The sequence below is a fragment of the Zosterops lateralis genome, assembly GCF_965231275.1.
Source record: "Zosterops lateralis genome assembly, chromosome: 14".
Lineage (NCBI taxonomy): Eukaryota > Metazoa > Chordata > Aves > Passeriformes > Zosteropidae > Zosterops > Zosterops lateralis.
The window spans coordinates 14565988-14587759 of record NC_139774.1 but is presented as its reverse complement, the minus strand read 5'-3'; the positions used below and the strand labels follow the sequence as shown (position 1 = coordinate 14587759).

General features: G+C 42.4%; 1 protein-coding gene across 5 annotated transcripts in view; it reads left to right on the top strand.

Annotated features, from left to right (window-relative positions):
- EBF1 (EBF transcription factor 1) overlaps positions 1 to 21772 on the top strand; it is a 267551-nt gene that overhangs the window by 11993 nt on the left and 233786 nt on the right. For all 5 annotated transcript variants that reach the window (XR_014591142.1, XM_083871631.1, XM_083871630.1 and 2 more), the window contains exons 5-6: positions 174 to 247; positions 7094 to 7162. Coding sequence is in view for 4 of the 5 variants with exons in the window: in XM_083871631.1 (XP_083727757.1) it covers positions 174 to 247; positions 7094 to 7162 (143 nt within the window). In the remaining variant the exon portion in view is untranslated. The remainder of the gene's footprint in view (positions 1 to 173; positions 248 to 7093; positions 7163 to 21772) is intronic.

Genomic DNA, 21772 nt, shown 5'->3' with positions numbered 1-21772 from the left:
CTCAGCTTGTGTTGTTTTACAACTGCAGGTCTTGGAGCAGGTTTGGTGGAGATTCCAGATCTCTTTAGCCTGAGCTGTGGTTTGTAACTCGCTGAGCCTTTGCTTACTGTGGTGTGTTTTGATTTTCTCCAAACTCAACTTTATGTACAACTAAAAATGTGTTTTATTTCTAGGCAATAGTATATGAAGGCCAAGACAAGAACCCAGAAATGTGCCGAGTTCTGCTCACGCATGAAATAATGTGCAGGTAAGAAATATCCCTCTTCCAGTTAATTAGTGATGAGAAGATGAATCTGTCTCCCAAAATCTAGGTTGAACCTACAGCTATTTTCGGACTGAAATTTATCTTTCTTGCATTAAACAATCCCAAAATAACACAGTTCCGTGTGTGTAATTAGCAGCAAGGTCTCAGTCGTCACACTAGTTTTCAATTATTTATAAAGAGTTATTCTTAACAGAACGCTGCTGGTTTTCATTTAGACACTGTAGCCCACAAAAGGTCTCCTCACCGAAATTAACAATCTATTATAGTCTTGTAGCAATAAACGTCTCTGCTCCCAATTCCCAACAAAAAACTCCTCGGCAAAATGACAAAATAGTATTTTTTTGGGTTTTTTAAAGTTTTTTTTCTGGATGTGCATTAAGGAGTGAGGTGAGGAGGTTCTTTTGTCCTGGTTGCTGCTCACACGGGGTCTGCACTCGGCTGGAGCAGAGCAGCTGAAGCTTTTCTGTGCAGAAGATGTTGTCTTGATTTTCTTTAAAATTCCCCATGCAGATTTGGCTCTGCCCAGTGCTCTCTCAACCCCGGTCTGGGGTTGGTGACTTTAATTCAGTCAAATATCTTCTCCCCCAAACTTCTGCAGCTGCTTCCTTCTCTCTTCTGCCTGGTTGAAGTAGGTGAAGCCTCCTCCACTTCCTTTTTACCACAGACCTCTTTGCCACCTCAGAGAGCTTGACCTCTCAGTCTCATTAAAGTTAGTGGGTGTTTTTTGCATGTCTGAAAAAATCATTTGTTACGTGTTATTCGATGGCAGAAAGTAATTCCCTGGTGGAAGACGAGGCGTTCTTGCATAAGCTCATTGTTACAATCAGTTGTTTTAAGACTGTAAAAATGCCATTGCATGCGTTGTAACTTTTACAAAACACATTTACTAAAAAGGAGTAACTTGAGGGTAAAAACTTGTACCCACTTCTAAAAGAATAAACTTGGATGAGGGTTTCCTGGCAGGGGAGAGTCTTTGACAAAATACTCAGATGGAAACTTCTCTGTTGGTTGATTTTTTTAAATTTTTTTTTTTTTTTTTTTTTTTTTTTTTTTTTTTTTTTTTTTTTTTTAAAATTCTTGGGATCTGCATGTTTTGTCCTCCACTGACAGCTCCTCCTGCTAAAACCCTGCTGGGGGGTAGCACCCTGTGATGAAGGCAGAGAAGGACTTGCTCTTCTTGCTTTGCCAGCTTGGGTGAAACCCTTCACAGCCCTCCCCTCAAATTCTTCCTTGCAGCAGGATTTTGGGAGATTTTAGTTTTCATGTTGTGCTTTTCTAGGCTGCTTCCTTCAGTGGCTTTGGCTTCTTCCAGGAAAAACCAAAGACACTGGTTTGCAGCTCCAGAACAGTCAGCAGCTCCAAGAGGTGCCTGAGCCTCTGCTGCCATTGGGAGCCTCATGGCCTTGCTGAGGACGCCAGGCCACTTCTGCCTTTCCAAATGGAACCCCAGTCATGTTGACAACCTGTAATTGTCCTAAAATTCATTGGCCCAATTAGCACGACTTTCACACTGGATACCTAGCTAGGAACAATTCGTGGAAATATTAAAGGAGGCCCCTGACCTGATAAGACTCAAGTGCCTTTTACTTTTCTCTTGTAACAGACAAGTAAAACAGTGGGACTGGGCACATGAGTAAAATTAAGCACATGCTCAAGTGCCTGCAGTGTCAGGGTCTGAATCTGCTATTAGTCCTGGGTGATGTGTCCTCCTGATCCTTAACCAGCACGGTTTGGTGGTAGGAATAACTCACTGAGCCAGAATCAGCTACTTTATGAATTAATTTCCCTTACAGATACTTCAGAAACATAAAGTGTAAGAAGTAAATGAAAACTTTATATAGTGGGCTGAGTATTAACCAGGAGACCAAATGCCCACATCACAGATTTATAGCCATTCAATATACTTTGACTGAGACAAAATTATTTCTGTTCTGGGAATGTGGAAAGATGTGCAGTCATTCCCTTTATTAAAGCACTTCTCACTTTTCTTTGTTCTTAAAATTCACTGGCTCAGAAGCTTTATTCTTCTCCTCCTATTTATTTACTGCTGGTCCTTGCTTTGTGTTTTGTGGCCATAAGGTGGAGGGGAAGAGAAAACCGAAACTGACTGTAGTAGACAAATGTTGTGCTGCTGATGGGGTGAGGAAGACATATTCAAATTTCTTACAGCTCATAATAGATATTCCCCATTTCCTTTGCTGCCCATACGTGTGTAAGAGGGTGCTGTTTGTTTACCAGGCCGCTTGACCCTATTGCACAAATCTGTCATCTATTGTGCTGCTAACACGCTTTTAAATTGCAAATCTGATGCTCTTTAGGGGTCTAGGAGGGGAAAAAATTCTCTCTCCACACCATTCTGTTTCTCTTGATTTCTTGCCTGTTGTAAGTGGAAGTTGGGATGTGCTGAATTTGCACCAGGGGTGCAAATGCAGCCTCAATTATAAGCATAAAATTAGAGTCTGTTCCCCATTAATCAGCCCAGCTAATTGCTATGCACTACCATTAGCCATATGGTGTGAAAGACAGCTTGCTCTCCCTAAGATGAAATTTCTTCATTTCAGACATGAAATAGTGAGGGCTCTGTATTTTAAAATAGCTTGTTTTAGATATTTAATTTCTAAACAACTTTCAGCAGTGCTTTCTATCAAGGCTAACTGCACAATAAAACTTTGCATTTATGTGACAAAGCTGGGTATTTATAGTGTACTACAGCTACGGCACGGAGGAGACAAAGAATTCAAATGTATAAGAGAGTCCTGGCAGTGGTAGGAGAGCAAAGCTGAGGTTTGCTTCAGGTAGCTGTTTATTTCAAAGGATTTCATTGTGTTTTGTCAGATATAAAAATCTACACTGTTGGTGAAAATGTTAATAGCTGGGGAGAATTCACAACCTCAGTGGAATTTATTAGTATTGTAGGCAGCATGGGGAGGGACATCTATAGTTAATATTGCCTCAACAATTTCCATTATGAAACCTTCAGTGGCTTACAGCTTTGCCAAACTTAAACTGTTCTGGCTGAAATATCCTTTGCAGGGTGTCAGCCTCAGGCTGACTTTCTTTGGAAAGTTTCAGCTAAAATGGTCCAGTGATTTCTGAGAATGAGGCTGGAGTAAAATATGGGTTTTGTCTGTGTGAAATAAGACCTTACAGCTGTTTTGGCAAAGGGGTCCTGCACCTCCGAGCTCCAGGGTGAGGAGCCTGTTTGGGGTTGTCCCGATGGCATCACTGATGGGAGTGATCCCACCTCGCTGGGACCTCGTGCAAAATCTCCCACTTGGCCTCGCTGGCGACTTGATAGAGCCTGGCAGCCAAAGTCTCCTTGGCACTGGCCACGGGCCCCTAATTCCTCATTGTTCTTTGTCCTCGGGATACACAAAGCAGGGCTCCTGCACGGGGGACACTGTGGCCACCACGCCAGGGTGGGGATGGCCAGGGAGGGTGTGGAGTGACAGACATGGGGGTGAGGAGACCTTGTCCTGCAGCCAGGCAGAGATCCTTGGGCACATGGAAGGGAAGAGGAGGAGGAAGAGGATGGGAAGCAAGAAGGAAGCAGAGCAGCAGATCCCCAGAGCTGGGGTGAGGAGAAAGGCAGCAATAAAAGCTGGAGGTGGTGGTGGCCTGGGCAGGAGCAGGATAAAGATGGGTGAGGGGTTCAAGAGTGAGCCATGAGGATGACAACAATACCAGGATGCTCAGAGATAGGGCTGCATTACTACCAAGGGCTACTTCTTTAAAAACAAGCAAACACAACAAAAAAATCAATTTCTGTAGGGTTTTCCTGTTGGCCAACAGGGCATTGTGTCCGAGTTGTGGCTCCTGGCCCCACCTGGGGAGAGGTGCCCTGGAAGAACAGCAAAAACAAGTCCTTGTCCTCCTGGCTGCAAGGAGCTGGCATTCCCTGCTCTTCCACAGAGCCTTGCTGGGAGCTGGAGGGTTTCTGAGTGGTTTGGAGAAGCTCCTGGGAATTTTAAAATTCTTTCAGGGAAAGGAGAAAGGGTGCTGAATATTTAGGAACTTATTTCCAAGCGCTAAGTAGGCACTAAAAGCCAAAGCTTTTGAGGGAAATTGAATTAAAAGCACTTTTAACCAGGTCTGAAACTCAAGATCTGCGTGATGTTTTAATTCTTTAGCATAGCAAGACTAGAGCGAAGAGGCCTCCAATTCTGCTGTTGCAGGGGGTAAAAAAACACAAAAGGCAAACTGAATTTTAAAATATAATTCTCTAGATCATGAAGGAACATTCAGGGCCTCCTTTCATGCCAGAGAGCCACCAGATGGTGGGATGTGCCAGCTGTGCAGCCCCTCCATATCACCCTCAGATTGTGGTCAAGGAGTGAGGTCTCCTACTATCACTTGGGACTCTTGGGGTGCATTTTGGGACGGTGCCCCAATTAAGGGGCCACCTGAGGGGCAGTGAAGTGTTTCCCTTGCTCTCAAAGCTGGGTTGTCCCCACTGGTCACTGCCTGACTCCATCCCACTTGTGGCAGGAGGTGAGACTGAGGTGACCCTGTCCCCAGGCCTCTGTGGCTGCCTCTCCCTCTGGGTTAATGCCCCAGGGAAGGTGCCAACCTCTGAGCCTGGTGCTGTGTGGATGGTGGTATTTGCCCATCTCGTGCTGGGAGCCTGGGAACCTTTGCTTGCCTGAGTAAGTGTGGCAATTTCTGTCCCTCCAGTCTGCTGGGAGAATGTCAGGACTAGCCCTGATTCGCTTCAGTCACAAGAACTGCATTGTCTTAACTTGTGCCAACTCTGTTTCTAATTACATTTTAATCATTTAAAAATGATTAGCAGTTTTTATTGCCTTGTTTGTGGGTAAATTTTCTCACCCCACACATTCTAGCTGCACTCCAATGACAAATCCTTTTATAGGCAAAAAAAGCCCCCGAATGTCCCTGTGACTATTTACCTACAGCATATTTTATTCCTTCCTAAATTTTAATACTTTCAGGGTGCCAAGGCTCTGGCATTTTCTGGTGGATCAATTGTGGTATTGTGCTGTAAAATTAAGCAGTTTTTTTTGGCAATCCCAAACAATGTAACTTCCACCGAAATGAAGATACCGCACATGTGTTAACTGTGAAAAGTTTCAGCCCTGAATAGTTGCCTTGAAGCTTTTTGCGGTGAAAAGAATTATGTATTTTCCTCTCTTTGAAAACAAAATTATTATTTTTTTTTAAGCCATGCTTAAACAGGCTGTTTTTGTAAAAGGCCCCTTTTTTGTTATCTTTAGTGTGGTTAGTTGCTTTATTGCTAATCTTGGTGGGTAACTGTATATTATTCACTCTATTGTTCAGCACACAAGAGAACCTTTGTCATACTCCTAACAAGGCTATTTATATAGCGTGGCACTTTTGAGGGCTTCTTCCTGCCCTGATGTTCTTCCACCTTCTGGGGAAAGGAAAATAGTTCATCTGAGAAGGAGAGTGAGCAGTGGTCCTTCCTGACAGTTACTGAAATACAGGCGAGATGCAGGTTCCCTGGGATGCCACTGGGAACAAACTTAGTGGTTTCCAAAGATTTGGTTGTGTGTGGTTGAGGTTGACCAGAAAATTTATTGAAGAGGGAGATGTGCTCAGGTCTGGCCAGGGAGAGCAGCCGGTGGTCCTCACTGCCTGACACTTGGTGTCATCATGGGATGGGGTCCCTGCAGCTGCCCAGGCTGTGTCCAGCAAGTCCTTGGGGACCAAGAAGGACTTGGGAAAGTCAGGAGCGTCTTGATTTATTTATATATTTCTTATTTCTTGAAGCTTTGACTTCAAGTGGGGGATTTTCTGTTAAGGGACATCGACAAACAGGTTCTTTCCTTGTGAGATGGGGGATTTCCTCTCTGGGGTGAGTGGGTGGGTGAAATCTAAAGGCTTTGCTGACCTTTGGGGCTGTGATTTGGTGTCGTGGGTTTAGATGGGCTGGTGGGAAGAGCAGGGCAGCTCCCAGCCACAGTTCCAGAGGCATCAGGAGGGATTCCCACTTGGAGCAGGAACCTGTACCTCTCCTATGAACTCACCTGTAATATATTTACACCTTCTTGTGTAAATATATTCAACAGCCCTTGACAAGAAATCATCAAAACCCAACAATTTAACTTCTCATTAGGAAACAATGAGCCACCATAGCTCAAAAAGGAATCTCAGCCTTGAGGTCAGCCATGGAGCAGTGCTTTGGGAGATGGAGCTTATATTTCACATGCCTGCTTTGTATCTGACCTGATGCAGGGCACCAGCAGACAGAGCAGAGCTCTCCATGGCATTAGTGATCATTAACATGCTCGGAAAACTTGGGGAAAGAGGCGCGTTCGAGCATAAAAAGCTGCTGCTGCTGCTTGCATTTCAGCTCCCCCATTAACACTAGCATTTTCTTAGAGGGAGAATAATTGTGCTCTAGGAGTTTGGGGGGAGGTTTGCCAGTAGCTGGGAATTGTGTGGAAGCAGGAATATCTTGTGGATGTGTAACACAAGCGTTAAGCAAATGTAAAAACCAGGCTCAGCAGGGAAAAATCTGCCTTATTTTGTGTGCCAACGTCTGCGGGACAACTGTTAAACCCCGCGGAAAAGAGGCTACAAACAGGCAGCTCTCCCTGTTTGGGGCGATCCATGAATTATTATTTGTGAAAGGGGCAAAACCCCTCTCCTTTTTTATATTTTCCGTTGCTAACCAGCTGTGCAAGAAGTTAAACATCGTAATTAACCCATATGTGACCCAGTACATTTGACTGATTTGCAGGCAGGGCCGGCAGGGTAACTCGAGCCAGCAATTTGAACCCACCATGTTCGTAATGATGATTTTACAGTGTAATGGTCGCACTAAATCCTTTCGCTTTTGCTCTGTAGCCGCTGTTGTGACAAGAAAAGCTGTGGCAACAGAAATGAGACTCCATCAGATCCAGTGATAATTGACAGGTAAGGACTGCTATTGTTTCCTTCCATTTTTTTTTTTTTTCCTTCCTCCTCCCTCTCCTCATTATAATGAAACACCTGCCCTGTGTTGCTAATGGGGAAGAATTAGGAGGATATACGGATGAAATTTTGTGGGGTTTTTTGATACAGAATTAGTTGTGCTTTGCAGTTGTGATTGTCTTGGAAGGGCCATATGTGGGATACTGGAGTACCCTGCTCTGTGGAGGGCTCCAGCTCTTGTAACTGATTCATGTGCATAAAGAGGAGATTTTTCTTTCTGACTTTCTGTGACTCAATTCACATGCTATGCCAGGGAAGCTTCAGGAATAAAATAATAATAGTTTGTGATTTATGAAATGTGGTTGGGTGCTTATAAATATTTAACTTTTATTTGAAAAATGTTTGAATCATTATCACTTAGCTACTGTAGTTCTGTTGGATGCAATCCATCTGCATTTTAAGGCTTTTATTTATGCATAAAAACAGTTAAGAAAATAGATTCTGCAATGTAAGGTTTTTTTCCCTCCTCTTATTTTCTTTGGTTGGAATACTATTTTGACTGTATTGTCAGTTGATTAATTAATTTTTGCCTGTCTTAATTATTGTGTATTTAAACAGATCCATATTGCTAATCTGACATCACTGAGTAAATCATTGTAGTACAATACATCTATTCGTGTTGTTCTGAGCCATGTGTAGTTTCTTTTGCTTGCCAATTATGCAAAATGGTAGCCAAAGAGCCATTTTTACATTTGAATTGTCCAAATGTGTTTTCCAAAGCCGCGTGGGACAGCCAGGGTATTGTGCAGCGTTACTCTAGAGGAGTTAAATGTCCACCAAGTACCAAAAGTGTCTGTCAGGGCTGGGGAGAGCAACACCCTGCACTGGTCTGTGAGTAGAGGGACCCCAAAAAGGACCTACCCAAGCACACAGGTGTAAGGGCACACAGCATGTGCATTGCTGTCTGAGTTATGTTTGCTGGATGAAGTTTGTGATATCTCCCATGCCAGAGCATCCATTTTATGAAAGAGGGCGAGGTGGGTTTGATGTGTTTGGGCTCCCACTGGAAAGCAGTCCAGAGCCTTGTGCTCATCCCAGCTCCCAGTTCTTGGATGGCTTGGGTAGGAAAGTGCTTTTATTGGATGCTTACAGCAGATGTTTTGATTAGCTGTAATAAGTAACCCTGAGAATGTTTAAATCTCAGAAGATATCCCTATCTATTTTAACTAGGCGTATTTTCATCTTCTCTGAGCATCAGGTAGCACCAGGGGAAGTGTGTGTGGGGGAAAGCCCCCCAGTGAAACCTGCACAGAACTGTGTTTTATAAGCATGCTGCAGAGCTGAACACTATAAACATGGTGTTAGAGTGGCATTTTGAGCAACATGAAAGCTACAAAATTCACATGAATTTTTCATTGTACTGGAAAGTGAGATGTTAAGATGCTAATGGCAGGTTTACAGAAATATTTTGTTTAACTATCTAGTATGCAAAACTGCCAGTTGCAAATCATTTTAAATTTTGAAAGCCAGAGCTGCTGTCTGTTACATGCTTCCTGCAAAATGAGAAAAATAGGTACGGGAAAAAAACAAACCAATGCTTTATCATCTTAGTACTGATCCATTCCTCAGTTTTTATACAAATTGATGCAAAACTTACCAATTTTGAAGTTTCTTCTTAAAACGCAAGCTAAACACAATTCAAAGCTGATAAATACAAACCCTGCCTCGCCACCCGCGCCGAATCACTCTCAGCTTGTGAATGGGTTAAGCTTTTAAAGTTCTTCACTTGGTTTTAAATTGTGACTTTGATACAGGAGGTTGATATGACTGTGGTTTGAATAACACTTGATTTTGACCTGTTCCTGTGGGTTGCAATGGCATAAGAAATTTGACTCAGCAGTACTGTAATTAGCCCTCCCCGTGTTTTTGAAACAGGATTGTGTTACCTGGATTGCATTAGTGTGGCTTCTATTGTTGCCGCTTCGCATCTGTCCCAGTAGGGTACTTAAAACCTTTTCTTGGCTGGGGCTAGTTCAAACAATTTAGGCCAGGCAAGTATGTGCTTTATACAGTTAGTGGCTTTAGTGATGTTTCTTGTGACATTTATCCTATTCATTTTTTTTGTCCCCTTTGGTTTGGAAAGGATGAAGTGGTGTGTACGGTGCCTTTTTACCTTAAAACGAGTCCTTTAAAATTGTTCTGTGATTAAAATGCCTGCACAAGTCAGGCCATGTGTTTGGTTGTGCTCCATTGTCACTCCTCCATGCACACAGTTTTTAACTATTATGTCAATTGATATGCAAAGCCATATTTAGTTATTTTTATTTGCACTGAGCTTAGAGAATTCATTTACCATTTGGGCTAAAGCACTCCCACATGCCTGGTGCTCTGATCAAGTCTTTGCCTATGGATTTAATCTAACTCTTGCATCACATCTTGTGAATCCACAGACTCTGACCTAACATAGAGTTTAACATAGAATCCATCCATGGGATTTTTGACATATGTACTTACATGGAAATGTTATCCTCTTCTGACAAGTTGGAATACTATTTGGGATTAATTAATTCTCTTTGATGAGGCTGGAGAGACTTGGGATAGAGAGGGCTCTGGCTTTGTGGTGGTTTGGTGAACTTGGAGAAAAGGCTCTTTGGCAACTTCAAAGTTACATGTGTTGTATTCTTCTTCAAACCCTGGATATATGTGAAATCCAATTGTATATGTCTCTTTAATGAAAATGTGGGTTTTAAGAAAGAAAGAAAGTAGCTGTGTTTGAAACAGGATATGACTTTATTCTCTATAAAATTGTTTTATACTTTGCTCTTTTATAGTATCAGCAGATACAGTAGTGAAAGAGACCTAAAGAAATTTATACTCATATAAAAGAGTGATTTAAATTTTCTCTGGAGAACAAAATCAATCTATTATGATTATAGAGCAGTCATCTCAAGGAAGTTTCTTGGAAATCTGTGTGTGTGTCTGTATCATCTTCTTAGCATAGCCTGTATATTTTATTGCTAATCCAGTTACATGTGTTGAGATGAAGATCTGATGAACAGGAACTCATTTTAAAAGGGGTATTATTGTCACAATACAAATGCACAATTCCTCCTACGAGAGCAGTGGCAGGGCTGTATTGTAATCACACTTAAAGAAAACACAGAGCACTTCCTGTTATTAAATTAAATTCTAGATTGATTTAACTTTCAAATTGTAACTCATATTTGAATTTAAAAGGTTTGCAATAAAATTCCTGTGAAGAAATTGAATAAATTGTAGTTTTATTACCACTCTGGATATCCTGGTGTCCTAACCTTTTTCCTTACAGTTATCTTAGTTCAATAAATAAAACCTCATTAGACTATTCCCATTTCAACGAGTTTATTAAATTTTACAGGAGTAATTAGCATAAGCTGTGCTAATTTTTCTGGAAGACTAATGAGAGAGCTTCCTAATTAGGTTTGCTTTGTAAGAATCAGAAAAGATGATAATGACAAAAGTCACATAGGGGAGAAAGTGGGGCTTTGTGTTATTCCTTGGTTCAGGAAAAAGGCTCCTCTCTTGGCACTCTGTTCCAAACTTTTAAACCCAATTTACCATTGTCAGGACCGATATTTAATGGTGTTACCAGTGCCTGCTGGGGCTCCTTTACCTTTTATGGCTGCATCCAGTCAATGGGAGTGCTACTGACTGATAAAATAGGAATAACCACTACAATCCCAAATATAGTGACAGAAAATATATAAACCATATATCTCATATATGTCCTGCTTGAGACATTGCATAGAAAAAGGGCTGAAAACAGACAGTTGCTGTCTCATCCCAAATTTTGCTTCTTCCCAGAGTACTTAAGCAAGTTGATGACAGTGACCTGGCATTGGCTTAGCTAATATTTACCAATACGGGCAGGTCCTGTAGTGAGAATCTGACCACTGTCTATCCTTTGGATTGATAATCTTTAGGTGAGGTAGAAGTCAAGGGGCTTTGTGCTGGAACCCTCCTGGGAGGGACTGTGTGACCTTTGGGGACAGGGGATGGCCAGGGCTTCTTCTGGCCCTGCTCTGGTAATACACTGAAGGTCTTCATGTGGCATTTTGGGTGCAGTTTGGAGGCAATGAGGAGGTTTGTGCCTTTCCAGTGCCATCACAGCTCTTGTCCATGGGGCAGGGTGGGGACTCATGGATTGGAGGTTGTGATATTTCCTATGCCTTGATATCAGATGACACTAAAGTACATTTTAATGCATGACCTCCTACCAGTGTCTGAAAGGCCTCTGTGCTTCCAACATGTGCAGGATGCTCATCTGGGCTCTCTATAACCTGTCCCAGCACACCCAGCCAACTCACCTACAGATGGGTTTGAAATCTTTCAGCCTGTAACCTGAAAAGTTTTATGTTTGTGGGTAGGATTTCACTGTGCAATGACATGAAAAACTCATTACTTCTGTTTTACTGCTTTACAAGTCATCATGTAGTGGATTGTATTTTACAGGCCTGATCATCTTTTCATCCTAAATACCAGACAGGTGGAAAAGTGACTGGGAGGACTGTATCACACTCCCTGCATCCTCCCCACTAACACACTACTTAGGTAGAAGTGGCAAATAATGTGTTTTGCAGTAGCTTTCCATGTCTGAAGAGGAGGAAGGAGATGCAGGCAAAACCTGCCCTGCAGGAGAGGTTCTGGCAAGGGGACAAGCTGGGTTTTGCTGAGAGGGAGCTGCTGAGGGATGCTTTGCTGCAGGGGATGGGGCCAGTGCTGCAGCTGATCCCCACCAGCCTTGCAGGGAAGTGGGCTCATCACAGCACTGGTGTCACAGCAAAGTGGCAGCAGATGCCAGGTGCTCTGGCAGTGGCCCCTTGGCAGGAGTGCCAGTCCCTGCCCTGTCCTATCCTTGTCCCCCTGCCCATGTCAGGACCAGAACGTGGCTGTGTGAAGTCAGGGAAAGCTGATTGTGCCAGTGTCCTGCTCCCGCCTTGCTCATACCTGGGATGGGGCTCTGGGAGCCTGGGGGTCCCATCACTGCTGGGCCCTTGGGTGGGTTTTCCACACAGAAGGAGCAGGAGGGCAGGCATGGAGCACTCTGATAGACATCCTAGGTGCAAATTGTCCCTGGGTGTGAATATTTGGCTCTTATCTGGAATTTTGTGCTGGAAAGCACCCCCACCCTCATTGCTGTGCCCCTTCCAGAGCTATATGGGTGTTATTGATCCATCAGGGAGGAGTCAGAGGAGCAGAAGCTGGGTGACAGAGCTACCCCCAGCACTGCACAGAGATGTCTCCCAGGCTGTCTTTTCAGCCTGTGCTGCCTAAACCCCCTGGGCCTCTAAGCAGGGTGTTCAGAGACAGAAGTTGGCCTGGAGCGCTTCATGCGGAGCTCCGGGAGCCTGTGAACCCACACATTGCTGGGAGGGGAGGGACCCAAACACATATCCTCCAGGATTTGCTTGTGATTGATGCAGCTGAGAAGCATTACCCAGAGCATTTCCCACATGACTTAGGCAACCAAAGGCATTTTGAGCTGTTGTGAGATAAATGGGAGACTCTGATCAGTAGATGCTTCTCACACTGAGATTCAGGCTTGCATGCTTGGCCCTCTATGAGTGCTCCTCATGCATGTGGTGTTAGTCTTCTTTCTGGTGATGAAATCACTAGAGCTGGGGGTAGCTTTGCAAGGATTCTTGCAAAAATCTCTTGGTTTCAGCCTGCTGGGGTTGGCACATATCGCTTCTGCTTATAAATTCCTTTACTTTGCTCTTGGGGCTGAATGAACTTGGTCAGGGTCAAACCAGCTTCTGCTTATTGTTTGTTTGATTTCTCTTCTCTCTGCCTCCAAATGTAAGAATTTTTGTATGATCTCAAAAGTGTTATGCACAACCTTAATTTGGTTTGAGCTTCACTCAGAAGGTTTGTGAGTTTCTCAGCAAACCTGTTCTGAGTTTTCAGTTTGTTATTAAATCCCAAACCAGGCAAGTCTTATGTGGTTTTGGGTTTCACTGCAAACATTTCACACTACTCTAATAGTTACTTGCTTCTCTCAGTGATGCCTTTTGAATCCACAGCTAGTGTTTGGGGCTTTAGTTAACTGTGATCTTATGCTTGATTATTACTATTTAATGTCATTGGTGGTGTAGCAGAGGCTTCTATTGCAAAGCAGGCTTATTGTGCTGAATGCTCTGTAATTTCTAAGCAGGGAGATGATCCCATTCCTGAAGAGAAATAGTTCTCCTGATGCAGAGTAAAAATTGAGATTTTTCTAGGGAAACTAAAAACCTTGTGTTGAATGTCCTGGAGTTGGGGGAACTGAAGACAAGATTGCTGCTTTTGGCATTTGACTGTTAGTGCTCACCCATAGCCATGGGCTTGGCCAGCTGTGACTTGAGTGCACACATGGGATGTGCTGGACCTCCTGCCCCAAGGTCAGTGTGTCCATGTCAGTAAATCCCTTGGGCTCGTCCTGAAAAATCTCCTGCTCAGCAAGGGTTAACAATTTTAGGATACAAAATTAGGGTTTTTTTTGTCCTCAAAGTCCATCCTGAAGACCCTGTGGATTTTATTTTTGCAAAGGAATCTAACTGAGACCTCATGGATTACTCTGCTGCTCCATTCTGGTGGCAGGACTTGGGTATTTGAGGTTGGAGGTGTTTTAAAAAGTTTGGTGCAGTGACCTCCTGCAGCACCAGGAAAGCTCTGAATGCTCTGGTCCCAGTAGGAGCCCAGGGCCTGGCAGGGTGATCCATCCCTTTGTTTTTTTGTCAGAAAACTTCAAATGTGCTCTTCGTAGCTATTGATTTCTTAATATGAACTCCTCCTTCAAAGCCTGTCCTGCAGCAGGGAGGATGTGCTGGGCACAGTGGGCTCCCTGGCACCATGCAGCTCAGTGCCAGCTCTTCTCTCTCAAGAGTGGGGATTTTTTTAGTGGGGGGGAAAACCCCTGTCTTTTTCTCATATGCATATATATACACACATAGTTTCTGGAGTGGATAAATTTCCTCTTCCATCTTAACACCTGATTTATTTCCATATTTGCTGTCGCAGTGGGAATGCATACATGAATAAGAGCAATGGGGAAATGTATTTGCAAAGATCATCCTCAGTTTTAATGCAGATTAGCTAAAATTCTTCTGAACATGAAAAATGTATCTCAGCTCTGTCCCAGTGTTTACTGGATAAAAACACAACCCAAGCTTTATTCTGCAGGAGCTGAGGTGTGTGAGTAGTTTCCTTCATGTGAGTTTTCATAAACGTTTGCATGTTCCAGCAGCTAAAATGTATTCTTATAAGTAATTTGCCACACTTATTAAAATAGCTATGTTAAATTCACAGGCACTTCTGCCTGCTGGAAGTATTTCATTTTAATACAACATCTAACTAATAAAGTTAAAAGAGAGTAAGAAACACTTGTAGGTTACTGTGCAAATCGTGACTGAGTTTCTAGAAATGGTTTTAACACTGTCCTCAGAAGGCATCGAGTCTCTGTAGTGGGAAATGTTGGTATGAATTTTCCTCCTTCCCTGTAACATCGTGATATTTTTTCTGTAACAGTTCTGGAAAAGTACAGAAAACCCATACAAAGTTCCCAGTGTGTCACATTAGCAACTTTGCATAGGTAGTTTGTGATCAGAATATATTACTGTATCAACTGGGTGCTTATTTTTTTTTTTTTGCTAAGGGACAGTGTTTTAGAGGCTTTTTCTTTTTAAGGTGGAAGGAATAATTTATTTCTACCTGCTTTTAAAAAACATCTGGAAATAGGAAATATGAATACGAATTTTCTGTTGCTGTTAATATGCGAATGATATGAAATTAGTTATTAAAAGGCTTTATATCAAGTCACTGAAATGATATACTGGACTGTAGTAAGGTGACCCAGATATAGAGGCTTTCAGAGCAATCATTGAAATGCTATGAACAGTGCTGTTTTGTCTTTGGTTTCTTGCTGCCTCTAAAGGTGTAGGCAGATGAAGATAACTTTAAAAAGAGCTATTTCTCCAATTACAAGCTTTTGTCCAAGACCAAAGAAAGATTTTTAAACTAACAGCATTCATTATAACAAAATTAAATTCCCTTCATCTGACAAGAAGTGGAGTCTGGCAATAGTTTGGGATGTTTTGTTGGGGCTGGAGCAGCAGCTGCCCTCTGTACCCCGTGTTTTTCCCAGAGAGGAGATGACCTGAAGTGGGGAGGGTGGGAGGACACTGGGTGCTGTCCCTTCCTTTGGGGACATCATTTCCCCTTTCCAGGGCTCCTGGGAGGGCTGAGGGAGCAGCATCCCACTGCCACCCCCCTTCCCTGCCGTGCCAGGAGGTCTGGCCAAATCTTTTTGGGTTTTGTAACAACTCTCCCGATCTGGCATTCCACAACTACGGCGTCTCGCTAACGGGCTGAGGCACCAGAGTTCAGTAATGTAATATAAAAAGTAATGGTGTTAGCTAACACATCCTTAATAAGATATTGTCTGCTGCTCTGCCATATGCTACCGAGCAGGCTTTCCCTCTGTGGGGCTTTTGAGTTCTCTCAATAAGATTATTTCAAATACTCTAATCCTGAATCATTGACATGAATACAAAAGCCTAGTGACATCTAATAGATGCCTCTTAGCTTTGCTTTTCCTCTTGTTCCTTTCCTTTTTCTTCTCTTTTTTACCTGACAAAAAGCTTACAGACACTTGGGCTCTGTCTCTCAGTACCAGCATGTGGGTCCCCTCATGAAATATAAAGGAGGAAAAAGGGCTGACATAGGGCTGATAAGCCACAGAGCAAAGGACCATAGAATTAAAAGTAAATGCCAGTAAATCCTACCCTGTACACTCAGTTGTTCTTTCATTGTTTTCTTTAATTCTTCCAGCCCCATGCTGGGCTAAAAAGAGATGAAAAATGGTGCTACCAAAAAAAAAAAAAAAAAAAAAAAAAGTGATGGTCATATAGGCTTGCTTGGTTCTTGGGTTTTCCTAGTGCTCCTCTCACCTTGACTTTCTAATCAGAGTTGCAAACATTCAGCTAAACACTTAATTCAATTAGCTGAATGTTTAGGTCATGTTTTTCAAAGATTAATTAAAAAAAAAGAGAAGACATCCTCGAGTGACATGATCGTGACCCTGGAACCGATTAATTTTATATAACTAAATGTTAGAAAGACTTAATATTCCAATGTGAGTGTCTAGCAATCAAAAATTATCTTCCTCTTAGTGTTGTCTCAATGACTGTCAGAGGCAGAAAATCCTTTTCTGTTCATCTCCTTTTGGACTTTGACAAACAATTCATCTGTTGATTCCAAAATCTGCCTTTGGAAAAAGTTACTGGTGCAGGATACAGCCATTGTCTACAATGGGTTAAAAATAAGCTATTTAAACCACAATACTCTTCCTTAAATTTTATCCATGTTTTTGCAGAGAGACTCTCAGGCTCTCCTGACCAGGACAACCATCAACTTCCACCCAGTTGAGTCAGGTCTCCTCTGTAAATTCCTTCAACATAATCCTTCAGTTGGATTTTTTGGCATCTGCATCACTACATAACCATTGGCTGACTTCCCAGATGTTAAGTCACTTTGATAAGTGGATGTTAAAAACCACTTTACCTAGTTCAAATTTTGTAGAAAGATGACACAAGGAGAGGAGAAATGTATTCTGTATTCATTATAAAGTTCTTTACTCTGAAAGAAGAATAAAATTAGCCACACTCAGAGCTATTAAGATTTGATGGTCGCTTCTCCTCCCAGCTGCTCCAGGTGCCTCCACATCTCTGGCACAGTCCTGCATGAGCTGGGATTTGGCTGCAGAGGGGAGTCTACACCCTGGAATATCTTTCTGGGAGTTTTACAGGCAAGAGAAGGAAAGGACATGCAGCTTGGATCAGGATTTACCCTTTTTTAAAGAAAAATGAGGAAATTCTGCTGTGTTACAAATGTGTACCCTGGAGTTTTCTGTGGTCTGGGGCAGAATTTGTTTGTCATGCTGGGGTTTATGTGCTAAAAGCAGCTCTGTAAAGCTTTTATTTCTTGTCTCTGGGTCTTTCTTTTGGTACCATGGCTTGGTGTTACTGGGCCCTGCTGCACTCTGAGGCTGCTGAGTGAAGGATGCACAATGGGAGAGTCTGCCCTATGGAGCTGTTTAGGCAAGACAATCCCTAGGCTTTTTTTTTAAAGCACAGTGAGCTCCATAATAGCTCTGGCATTCTGAAAAATGGAATAAACAGTACTGTGGTGTAGGAGGAAAACTTCTCACTGAACCCCATTATGTGTACATAAATTGTCATCTGTCATGTACCACGTGGCAGGAGAGAGGAACTTTTTTTTTTTTTTTTTTTTTTTCCTGAAGGATTGCCCTGCTGTGACAATGGTAACTCAATTTGTCAGAAATTACAAGAGCATTAATACATCATGCCCTAATGTTTCATTAGTACATTAATACTTTTGAAGTCATCGGAATTTCCCTAATAAATGTCTTCAAAGTTGGCTGGCCATTCATAAATTTGAGTTTTCAGCATTATAATTGGAATTGAGATACCTCTTTTCCCTGATTAATCCTTGGGGTTTGTGTGTAACAATCAGCCTTGTTGACATCCGCACTTGAAAGAACAACACGCCGTTAGTTGATATTTGTGTTATTGCAGAATGGCACGATTTGGAGGGGGGGAAAATAATAAATTAGGGAGACTATTCTTGGGGAAACAAAAGAGAATTTTGGGAATGCTTTTTGCCATGGTAACCCAGTTATTGCTCATTAATCTGTCACCTATGAAACAAGTTCCAGACTCCGACACTCCGCGGCGTCCCTGGGGGTCGCGGTACCTGCGGCTGCCCCCGGGAGGGATCCCCTGCCACCAAATCCCATCATGTGCCTGGATGGGCCTCAAAGAGGGGGATCCCCTCCCTGCCTGGGCCACCTGGGCTGCCTGGCCCTGCCACCCCAAAAGCAGCTCCCTGGGGTGATGGGGAGCCGGCCTTTGGGCGCCGCTGCGATGGCTTTAGGGGCCTCCTTGTATCTCCAGAAGGAAGGAAGTTTTTTTTTCCTTCATTTCCAAGATAAGGTGTCATTCATGAGAGCAGCGTGCTGAACTAATCAGGTTAATTGAGAGGCCCTGAATAGCTCTCATTGAGCGGATCCCTCCTTCCTGCTCAAGGCAGATAGTGCAGACGGAGAGATTACAAGTGCTTTAAACTCTTTCTCTCCATCTCTGAATTTCACACCCATTTCAGGATGACGAGGGTCAGAGCAGACGTGTGACACAGGGGTTGTACAATTTAGCTTTGCTGGGAGCAAGCTTTTTTTTTTTTTTTTTTTTTTTTTTTTTTTTTTTAATCATCATCATTGTGATTATTTTTCAGTGAGGCCAGTGCTTCCCATCTCTCCTGATGCCAGGGACACCCTGCTGATTTACACCAGCTGGAGTGGTGTAAATTACTCCACTGTTTTGGAAAGATGCAGAGGACATTTGGAAAGATGTAGAAGACTAATGCAGTCGTGTGATTGGCTCTAGATTGACCTGCTCCTGAGTGTTGTTGATATTAAAATTATTTCAGACCTAACTCATGGCAGGGCTGCAGGAAACATTAATTTTAAAAAGATGTCTTCAGTGTTTGAAGCAGATAGCAGTGGGGTTTATTGCTTTTATGGTATCATTTCCCTTTAAACCCTTCTAATCGAAGTGGCTGTACGTAATTTTATTCAAGTTTACCAGAATGTGAAAGCATTTCCCTCTGGATACTCTTGCCAAACTAGGAACAGCCAGACTCCAAACCTCATCCTAATCTTCCTACTTGCCACAGTTTATTACATTTTCTTTGCAAATTGTAACTGTTAGGGTGCAGAAGACAGAATTTTCAGGAAAACAAATTCCCCAAAAGTAGTGTGTGTGTCCCCACTGCTCCAAGCTCAGTTCAATTTAAACACGAGCTAAACATGAGCATCGTTGTCCCTGTTGGCCCCCTCCTCTCTCCCCCCTGGCTTCTTTTCCTTGCAAGTTTCAGGAATGACTTTAATTATCTCTACAATCAAATTCTCACTGCTGTCCCTGTGAAAGCGTGTAGTCATGGATTGCTGGGATTATTTTCTTTAGCACTTGGGGATAGAGAAACTGGTTGTTTGGAAATGAGAACCAGCTGGGTTCTCAGAGCCGGCGTTTGGAGGGAGCCACTTTGCACAGAAACCCCTGAGCTGAGCAGAGCCCCAGCTCAGCCCCCAAACTGCCCCTGCTGCTGGGGCCACGAGGGATTAGGATTTATCAGGGCTGGGTTTTTATTTTGTGTATCTCATTAATATGCATCTCCAGGGTGGCTGCTGCTGGGGCTGGCCTGAACTCCTCGCCAAAGTTTCTGGAGGCAGAGGTGCACACTTGCAGTCCCATTCCTGCCTTCCCCTGCCTAAAACAGGGAAAATAAAATGAATTAATAGAAATCAATCCAAATAACTATAATAGACACAAGTCCTGCAGATGACAGGTAAGCAAGTAAAGAGAGATTAATGCAACAAAGGAAAGAGCAGAGATAACTTATCTTAACATCTTTTGTTGCCCTAGAAGACAAGCTGCAGGGTTGATGTTCTTCCTTTCTTCCAGTTTGGAGAAATTAATTATTTGTCATACTTTATTAATCTGTTCAAGTGCCAAATTCAATTTAAAATTAGGACCATTCATGTAGTCAGAAATTACACGAGCTGTGCTTTTAGCTGAGTATTTTGTCATAGGGAAAGGCACAGGAATTGTCTTTATTTAGTTATAAGGATGTAAATTTGGAGATATTCCACTGACTTTAGGGCAGCTGCTTCATATTTCTGTCTCTTTAAGAGAGAAGTATTCATTCTTTGGGATACAAGGATTTGTTTCTAGGGTTTATTTACATTTTAAGATATCAATATAAAATGCATTTACATGTATATTTTCTACTTTCAAGGTTCTCTCACACTCCTGCACATCGTGTTTCTGCACACTATTGTTAGGTTGGTTTATAAATTGTGACTTCTCAATGTTTGAAATGCAATAGTGACTAAATTGGGAGCTTAGGTAAAAAGTCAAGAAAAGAAATCCTTTCTGTTCCTTGTAAAAAAGTTTATTGCAAAGAACATGACTGATCACTGAACTTTGAGCAGCTACTTACAAATGATTTGATTTCTTTAATGCCTGGGACACAACGACTTTGACTCTATTAATATCCCCTTTAGCACAACTAAATTATTTTTTGAAAGATGAAACCATTTAGTTCTGAACATGTTTAGATCATACTGTGACCTAAAATCTCACATATATGTTATATACATTTTCACATGCATACTGTGGATTTGTGTTTTTGATGGCTTTAGTTTTGTTTGTTTTCTTTTTTTTTTTTTTTTTTTCAATCTGAATTTTCTGTTTGGTTTCTTTTTAATTTAATTTTATTTCCACCACCCCCCCCAACCAAATAACTGCTGCATTTCCAGTCACTCAAATTTGGACAGAATTTTACTTCCTGTTTCAAAGGTCAAGGAAAGCTGACCTCAACAGCAGTGTTGAGGCTGCTGAATTATTCATATCATTGACTTTGTGTCAGCTTCCACATTTGTGCAGAGGGATGTTTTATTCATTTATCTCATTTAGGGACCTGCTCTGCACCTGTTTCTACCATTAAGTACCCTGTAATTTGCATTTGATGCTAATTTAGTTTCATATCAGCCTGGTCCCCTCTTGTTAATTTAATTTTCTAAGACCCTTTTCATTACAGTAGAAATGTTTCCCTCTTTAAAGCAAACATCTATACAAGTAATTGTATAAACTGCCTTTTAAATAATATCTTTTAGAAGATTCCATCGTTTAATTCCTTAATTCCTATAATTAGCCATGGTTTGATTAATGTTTCAAAGGGTTAAATTAAAATGCAGAATTACTCAAATGCATACTTGAATAATTTTCCCTCTGCTGATAACAGTTTCTGCATTGCTGCTTTTATTCTCCTCGTGATTCTGGATATTACATGTACTAACAAGCACTAATTTTCCTGATGTAGTGATTTTCCTACGCTGAGCAATAGCAGGTTTTAATGTACAATTGTTGGGAACTCCACATTGCCAGGGGGATACTTAATTTTTTATTTTTTTTTTCCCCTTTCTGATCGATTGTAAACAGTTGAGGAGAAACGCTGTGGCTGGAGCTGCTCTGGGTTCCTTTTCAGATTATAAGAAACTTAGAGATGCTTTATTTTGCCAACAAGCATCCCTTGCCGCGTTCTCACCAGCAGCGTTGATTAGCGCCGAGTGCTGCAGAGAATCCTTTGGAAATATTTACAACCATCATGGATTTGTTTGTGAAGGTGAAAATTTGCATCTGCTGTGGTGCTCTACAGGGCAAAAAAACCGCTCCGGGGTTGTCACCCCCGGGCACAGCGATGCGTGTTCAGAGCAGGAATATGGCACTGGGGTAAATAAATGACCAGAGGGGCTGAAATCAAGTCCCTTCTCTGCCCCGCGGGTTTATTTAGAACAAGGCTGGGTAATTGCGGCGGGGTGGGCGCTGTGCCGGGGGATGGACACCTCCTCCCCTCCCTCTGCAGCCGGGGGAAAATGGAGATGTTGATTCCGAGCTTTCAGAGGTACAAATCCCCCATTCCTCGGTGGCTGTTGGGAGGGGACAGGGACATCAGCAC